Source organism: Fukomys damarensis, unplaced genomic scaffold (genome assembly GCF_012274545.1).
Source record: "Fukomys damarensis isolate Sample0158 unplaced genomic scaffold, DMR_v1.0_HiC HiC_scaffold_32, whole genome shotgun sequence".
In the NCBI taxonomy this organism is placed as follows: domain Eukaryota; kingdom Metazoa; phylum Chordata; class Mammalia; order Rodentia; family Bathyergidae; genus Fukomys; species Fukomys damarensis.
In genome coordinates this window covers 18,254,984-18,263,466 of record NW_022900944.1, presented here as the reverse complement: position 1 = coordinate 18,263,466, position 8,483 = coordinate 18,254,984, and the positions used below count along the sequence as shown (strand labels likewise).

At 41.9% G+C, this 8,483-nt stretch overlaps 1 protein-coding gene across 6 annotated transcripts in view; it reads right to left on the bottom strand.

Annotated features, from left to right (window-relative positions):
- Rasgef1b (RasGEF domain family member 1B) overlaps positions 1 to 8,483 on the bottom strand; it is a 751,497-nt gene that overhangs the window by 134,772 nt on the left and 608,242 nt on the right. For 5 of the 6 annotated variants that reach the window (XM_010628676.3, XM_010628668.3, XM_010628685.3 and 2 more), the window contains one exon: positions 7,661 to 7,744. In XM_010628676.3, the coding sequence (XP_010626978.1) occupies positions 7,661 to 7,744 (84 nt within the window). Of the gene's footprint in view, positions 1 to 5,636; positions 5,716 to 7,660; positions 7,745 to 8,483 lie in introns of those variants that run through there. The other variant, XM_033757788.1, reaches the window with a different exon arrangement.

Genomic DNA, 8,483 nt, shown 5'->3' with positions numbered 1-8,483 from the left:
TTCGAACTCACAGCAATCCTCCTGAGTCAGCCTCCGGAGTGCTGGGATTATAGGCGTGTGCCACCACGCCCATCTGAGTAGAGCATTTTAGGAGTTACCATTCCCCAAGCAACTGTCTTTTAAGGAGAAGTTCAATGTTTTACTGAGAAATTTGTTACAGAAGTTTAGGAAGGTATTTAATTAAAACCAGCCTGAACCCAGGTACTCAGAATGCATAGATCTCAGATCCAACAATGTGAGAATTTCTCTTCTTTCCTTTTTCTATGATTTTACGTCCTTAACAAGCAGCTACTGTGTGGCAAGAATTGTGCTTGGAACTTTGGGGACATCAACAATGAATAAGGCCCAGTCCTGCCCCACCTCGGCCACAGTCAAGGAGATGAGAGACCAATGAAATAGACAGACATGCAATCAACCAACCTTAAAATAAGGTGGGTTGAAATAAATGTTCATAATGGTACAAACAAAGCTCTATGGGGCCCAAATATAATTCCCCACCTCTCATGAAATGCAGGAAATGACCTTTAAAAACACAGACACAATTGGGCAGTTCATAGGACCACTAATTACCTCCCTACTCTCCAGGCCATAAACTTTTATGTGATCCAGTCTCTGTTCACCTCATTCGTGCCTATTTAAACAGGCATCCAAAGGTCCTGTTTTTGGCTAGAGATTTCAGCTCCACCCCGCCTTTACTTCTTCTTTCATTAAACCAAACTTTAATGACATTTATTAATGCTACTTTGACTTTTTCCACTGAGGCTGTTAATGTTCTTAAAGTTAAATGCGTAGCCTCATGGATTTGGTACAGTTAAGCCTTCTTGTACCAAAGTAGACAAATTGGGGCACCTAAATATAGGGACAGTTTCTGAAGAATTCTTCTGAATATTTGGATCTGCGTAACCTCATGGCGACTTCTTCTGTGCTGCTCGCACCCCCTTTACAGCTCTTTGCAAAGCCACTGCCTTGGCCAACACTGCAGGCTCGCACAGTATTTCCCATTTGTGCAGCTGCTATTTATAACCAGGGCCCTTTGGAAAATGAAAATCTAAGGCAGTTAACTGTAGCTTATGTGACCCATAACATAAGCAAGGTCATACTTTTTTTGGCATCCTTCTGTGTCTCTCAGAAAACTTTGACTACATTTTGACTAGGAATAGGAAAGAGGCTGTCTAAATAAAAGAAACACCCCTGCAGCAGGTGGGTAAGGCATAAGTTCTGGTGTCAGCATGCCTGGGTCTGGATGCCAATGCTACCATTTATTAGTGCTGTGACCTCGAATCAATTGTTTACCCTCTAGGCTTCCTCTGTAAAATGATTAAGTCAGACACTGTCCATAAAAACTCACATTAGCATTTGGCACAGAGTCTGCAAACAATGGTAGCCATTATAGTAATTATTATTGCTCTTATCATGTGTACCAAATCACCTGGATTACTGTTTATAGCGCGTGGCAGGCAGTCAATGTCTGTTTCTTAGCAGATGCTTGGCTAGCTTTTGCCTCAGAGCGCAGACTTCTGAAAAGTGCTTCCTTTCGCTTTCTCAAAGGCACCCAGCATAATGACAAAGTAACAGAGCTGTATTAATTCTACTCAGAACTGTGATTTCTCGGAGCTTATTATTTTTTTCCCAATGTACAAGAAAACAGAGTGTATTCTATGCTAGCTATAGGTTATATTTTTCCCTACTGCCAGGTTATACAAATTTAAGTTTCCTTTTTTCTCAATAATATATCAGACAGTCTACTTAGCATTTTCCTATTAAATGTTCCACTTGATATTTTTCAGCTGTGACCTGAGAAAGAAATCGCGGCAATGTTAATGGAAAGTACAGTCCACTGAGATAAGGAAAGAATAAACAGTATCTCTGTGAAACAAATACGACTTTATACCCTTTGATAATGGCACATTCCACAATAATAAGGGTCTGAGGACTGTGTGTGTGTGTGTGTGTGTGTACATTTAGCTCCTTTATGTTGTATCACTTTATATTTCAGCCATTATAAACTGTAAAGCAAGAACAGAGGAAGAGCAAAGTTTTTTGTTTCTTATGTTTACTATTTCTCATTTTCATAATGTGTAGGCACCTACATATGTTATCTGTTGGGGAATTTCATAAACCCAATGAACAAATACATTCTGCTGATTGAATTGATCATATATTATTTATTTTCTGTGGCTTTTGTGAGCTGGTGCTGGACATTTTTATAAGAGAACATAAATTACAATGCCATTGGTTTAAGCATATTTGCTAAATTTTATTACAGCTCCTTTGTGCTCCTCAAGCCTATTTATGAGTCATTTTGCCTGTGAGGGATGTTGGGGTAGACAGACTTCTTGCCTGTGTGCATTGAAGTCTGAGCTTTGCACGCAGCTGAACTCCTTAGGGCAAGACTCATGTAGTCAACTTTAGTATCTAAACTTAATACGCAAATTTTAGGTATATACATTCCTACTTTTGCTTATTTAATACTTTTAGGACAGTACTAATGATATTGATTTTAAAATTATTTGTCTTTAGTCAAAAGAGAGGAGGCCACAGACATGGAATACAACTTCAACAATCTTTCTAAAGGAGGACAAGATGAAAATACCTAACCGAACAACAAACCACATTTCTGTATATTCAGTAGCCATAGACACACTGGCCTTACAAACCTATGGTGTGCATGTCACAGTGCCAAACAGTTTGAGCAAAGGCAGACTGGGGACAAAATGACATGGGTCTCGTGCATGTGGTAGTGGTAAGAGACGATCTTTTTGCGTTAGCATTGATTTATTACACCAAAGAGAGAAGTGTTTTTCATGTTAAGCAAAGGAGAGTGGCTCACAAATGAGAAATGAAGAATACACTGCGCGTCCTGTAAAACCTGGGTGGCGGAGTTAAAGCAAAAGCTGGAGACCAGGGTGTTCATCCCAGGAAACAGACCTGCTTCAGAGGATGAAGGAACAGAAGACCATGCCAAGGGCAGATGTACAGACATCTGTGCAAGCTTCTACACTGAAGATAGCTCCACATACAATAAGTATCAGTAGAAACATGGGCTCCATCACTCTCCGGGGTTTGCGCGCATTTTTGTAGAAATGTGTTTGCTTGGTCCTGAGAAGGACTACTTTTTGGATCTTGATATCCAAGTTTTACACTTTTCAGAACTCAAGGACAGGGCTCTCTGCTAAGCAGAGTTCCACTCCTCACCTTGCTTTCAGAGCCAAAAGCTCACTTCTCTGTATCTCCTCTCTCCTCCAGGCTGAATTTGGAAAACAGGTGTTAGCAACTCAGCATCTTCCTTCCTCTAACTGATATTTATTGTTCCGACTGTGCTTTCCCTCCCTGGGTTTGAAGTGACTCCCCGTGGGACAGGCAGTTCCTCTCTCCCCTGCTCTGTGTAACTGGCTCTGGGCTTTCACTATAACTGTAGAAGCAATGGCCAGAAGAGTGGTGGCATCAACAAGATGATAAGTGATTCTGTCTTAGGCAAGATTAGAATATAAGCAAGCCATGGTTCACAGAGTAGAAACCTGATTCATCCATGTGGTTTCTCTTGGTCCAACCTGGCTGTTCCAGATTCAGCTACTGCACCTGTATTCCAGCCAGAATACAAGAGAGGCAGAATTTTCCAACGAAGGGAATTACCCCCAATCTGAGCACATCACTTCCACCGACATCCCATCGCCCATAACCTAGTCATGCAGCCACACAGACATGCATAGCATCTGGAGGTGTGAGGGAGGCTAAAAAATATACTCTTAGGCTAGGTAGACACAAACGCAGACAAAACCTCCATTACTTGTAGTAGTAGAAGAAAGCAGACATCTTAATTTGGAGATTTCCTTTATCTTATAACAAAAAGTCCGGGGGAGGGGGGACACTTGATTTAATGCATTTTTCCTCAGTGACCAGAAACTGAATGTATATAGAGTTCTAGCCAAATTAGGGGTACTCACACAGCAAAAACTAAGATTCTGTTTATTTATTCTAATGGACTGCTTTGCTAAGAATTTTCATTTTCTAATCGTTCCATGCATGACTTGGAGTATTCTTTTAGAAGCAGCAGACTAGTTTTAGGGTTGGTTTCTCCATCTTCGCAGGTCACTGAGAGCCCAAGTTCATAAACGTTAAGCCAGAGACTCTTACAGACCTTGTGCTGTTCATCATGACTGGTTATAAAGTGGCGGCATGGTGTTTTGAGACTTGGAACATGCTCTGACCTGAAAGGCCACTCTTTAAAACCCTAAAGATTAATCCATTCAAAGCGCACTTCTATTATTTTTCTTCCACGGATATACCTCCGAACGTTGAAATATAGCAGCTATTTTGTTGATTCTGTGTCCACCAGTTCCTCTCTCCCTATCTGTTGTTTATCCAGTTACTTCCACCTGGCTCCTTCAGTTTCCCCTTCAATCACCCAGAAATACAAAAGACCTAGAGAGGCGTATTTATTTTCTTAGCCACCCCTCCATTTAATAACACTGCTATCCTTCAAAGCAGCTTATCTTTCTATTTCTTTCTGGTCCAATCCAATAAGATATTCAAGTTACATTTCTCTGGATGGAAGACAGTTTGTCATCTAAATTCTTTGGAGAAAGGCAGGTTGGCACAGTCCAGGTCTTGGGCAGCCCCTAATCTGTCTGCTTGTGTATCAGGAGGACTCTGTAGTTTACTGAAATCACAGCCCTTTACTGGCTTGTTTGACTTCCATGATCTGTACAATGCTTTGCCAATAGCACCAATGAGAGTTTTTTTGGAACAAGTTGGTGGTTGAATTTTATATCATGCTCTACTGCTATATATCTCCCTCAATCTCTGTTTTTGTCTCCATCATCACTGTCTAATAGCTTCTCAACAGCCTCATTAATTTATTAAAATCCTAAAATCCATTTTGTATTCACTGATAGTCTATGCCACCTCTTGGGAATAACATGTTTGCCATTAAATATGTTAAAGATCTCTCTTAATTCATCCACCAGAGAATGTCCCCTACAAATTACAAAGAAATATCTTTTCATTGTAACACTGTGGGATTTGGTAGGATAAGTTCAGCTCAAGCTTTCACAACACAATATTTAGCAGCTGCATAGGAAAGGAAGACAAAATTACCAAGTTATCCCCAGGAAATCCCAAGACACATATTTTTACCATTTGCATTCTTATTTACATAAATTTGTGTGTTCCATTCAAAAGGCACTGACTCCAATTATGTAAAATAAAACACTCAACTTCCTCTTTATCTAAGGGTGGATAATCACATATTGTAGGCTTGTCTGCCTTTTGCCTGAGGTGATTTCTTTGGTTTTTCTCTCTGTGCCTTAAGATTTTCTCTCTCCTTTATTTCTCCCCTCCAATCACAATTATTAAAAAGAAAAAAGAATTATCATTGTTTGTCTTATTAGAGTTGATGCCCAAATATTTTTTCCTATTATGAGCTAACATTGGAATACTAGCAGGGTTTTTACATGACCCCCGTTTTCTTGTGGCTAGGAAACACTGATCCACTGACTCAGCTTGGGTAACCACAGTTTGGGTGGTAGAAATCCCATCTGGGTCTCACTTTTAGCCTTACACCCACAAGAAAGCTTCTTGGTAGCGAGGAAGAGTTTGGATTCTGAGCAGATTAATTATAGGTGTTAATTACCCACCTTAAACACTGACTTCCACAGCCCCTTCTAATTGAAGGTTGACTCTGCTTCTGTTTTCCATGTCACTTTTCCCCTCCAGGAGGATGGATATCAGAGTGATTGCAAAATGAATTCATTAGAGTAATTTACAGCAAGTGTACTAAGCCCCGAAGCCAGAGCTATGAGAAAAGAAAGAGCAAGAGTGACCTGTGGAAACGATCTCACTCAACCCAAGACAGCCTAGTGACACTAGGCACAAGGCCTGCCTGCTAATGGCCCAAGGGAAGAGGACCGCACAGAGGACCACACAGGGGAATAGCTTCGCTGAGCCAGGACTGTCACACTGCACCGATTCACTTCCATGCTCTGTCTCAGATTCCAAACACCCACTCGGTAGCGTTTTTACACGGTGGTCCCTGTTCCTCCTCAGGTTTAGGAAACCTCCGAGTTAACTCGAGACCATCTCTCTACTGGATTGAAATGCAATTTAACCAGAAAGGCCTGTCAGAGTTTTGTGGACCGCTGGCAATCACTTCTCTCCCTCTCCACAGGCAAGGTGGTGGTCTGTTTAAAGCCTAAATTAAAAAGTCAAAATAATGTGGGACGGGAGGGGACAGAGGTGGGGTTAAGAAGCAAGTGTGGGAACAGTTGCCAACACATTTTGTGATATACAGGGGGTGTTTCGTTGTTTGGCTGGTTGTTTTTGTCTTTGGGCCAAGTGATACTCCTACTCTGAGCTGAAGTCAGCAGACGGGAAGGGTAGACCTTCACTGCACAGACTACAGAAACTGGGTCTGTGGAAGCTTGGACGGCACCCCTGTTGGTCCTGCAGGTTGCTGGGTGCTGACAGTAAAGGCTCGAGGGAGGCTTCTGGTCACCCTGGATTTTATACCCTGTGGACAGCTGCTTGGGCAGAATTTACAATCCAGACAAAATTACCAGGAATTAACCAGCAAAAGAGATTCATTTCCTTTTAAAAACTTCCCCCCACCCTGCCAAAAAAAAAAAAAAACTCCCCAGCTTCTGCCTACACATTTCTTTGAATTCAAGAGAAAAGGCCCTATTTAAAGAACTTACATTCATTTGCTTTTGGCTTCTCCAGTGACTTTCTCATGCTAAATGGCTAACTGTGGGTGGTCTTCAGATAGCCAAGGACAGGAAGGTCACAGGGCCCCAAGGACCCTGGAATCCTTCTGTCAGGTGTGCCTGGAAAGTGTCCTGGGCCAGCTCCGTAGACTTCTGCTTTTCTTTTTAAAGTACAGCACCTCATTCTCCCACTTCTGGAGTTAAAGCAAATTGGAAATGTGGTTTCTCTGCCCTTACCAATCTTTCATTTATTTATTTATGTATCACATTGAATGCTTAGACACATAGTGAACAAAATAGGTAAAATATAGTTCTTGCTTTTGCAAGTTTAAATTATTTAATCCTTGTGATGGATCCAGGTCTATTATGATGTCCCTTCTGTGGGGAATTGTCTCAAGGTCACACAGCTAGCTAGTAGAGGACAGAGCTGGGTTTTGAATCCTGGAAGGCAGGTCCAGAGGGTCCATACTCTTCCTGTGGGACTCTACACTCCCTAGTGGCTGTGACTTCTGGTCCAGTCCAGCAGCAGGTCAGGCATATATCTGGACTTCCCAGAGGCAAAGTCTATAACCCTCAAGACGGCTTAAGCGACAAATATTTCAAAACAAGCTATTGTATCTGAATTTCACACAAAGATGCCCATCACTAAGCTCACCCTCTGTCTAACAAGCTCTGACAGGCAGGGGAAGGCCATCCGGATCGCCCTGAGGAGCGCAGTTCAGGAGGGTGGGAAGACCAACACTGAACTGCAATCGGAGGCAGGTGCTGCTCCACACTTCTCTGACTTGACATTTTGCCTGGGGACAGGTCTCACCACTGTCAACTATCGCTCAAATTTGGCCTTTTATCTGCCACTTTTATGAGATCCGTTTATTTTACCCAGATAGCTCAAGACAAACAGAAATAACAGCCAATCGACCCAAATCACAGCATTCAAAGAGAAATGGACGCATCCTTACTTTGCCTATTGGCTTGTCAATCAGAGGGTTTGGAAAGCAGACTGGAGGGATGCCACTGTATGCAGAAGGTTTCCATGGCTGCTCCTGCAGGACAGAAAATGGAGAGAGATGTCAGGGGCTCGACTGCCTTTTCGGCTGCAGGCAGCCAGCTTCCAGCTACTCACACTAACACCTCCAGGGCTGTAACCTGAGTCAGCATTTCTCCCGAGCTTCTTCAGACTGCAGGCGGTGCAAACTCATCTAACCTTGGACAGGGACCTACTACAAAACCTCTTAGGACATTTTCTCGGAGTTCATAACCACATGTTGACAGAAATTCAGAATATCTTTAGCTTTATCTATTAAGGTACTGTCCTCGTACATAAATTAGTTAATGGGATCTTTTTCAAAAAATAATTTTACTAGTATCTCCTTGCCTAAAAAACGATGACCACATGCAAATCTCTGGTTTTCAAATCCTTGATTTCCAAAGTTCCTTATCTATTATTAGGAGACCCTCTGAGAACCTTACACTTTGCCCTCGGCTCCAGTCCCACCTCACAGTTCACCCTCAATCTCAAGCCACACCTGTCAATGTGTTTTCTGCAGTCTCCAGTGTAGAACTTTGTTTATGCTGTGCCTGGTTCCTAAATAAGCTTTCTTCAATATCCGCCTGTGAATTCCTACCTATGCAACTCCAGTTCAGATTTCTCTAGCAAATACTTTACCAGGTATTTTCCTATTTATTATTTTCCCCATACCAGGGATTGAACTCAGGTCTTTCCCACTGAGTTATAGCCCCAGCATCTTTTTTTTTTTTTTTTTTTTTTTTTTTTTTTTTTTT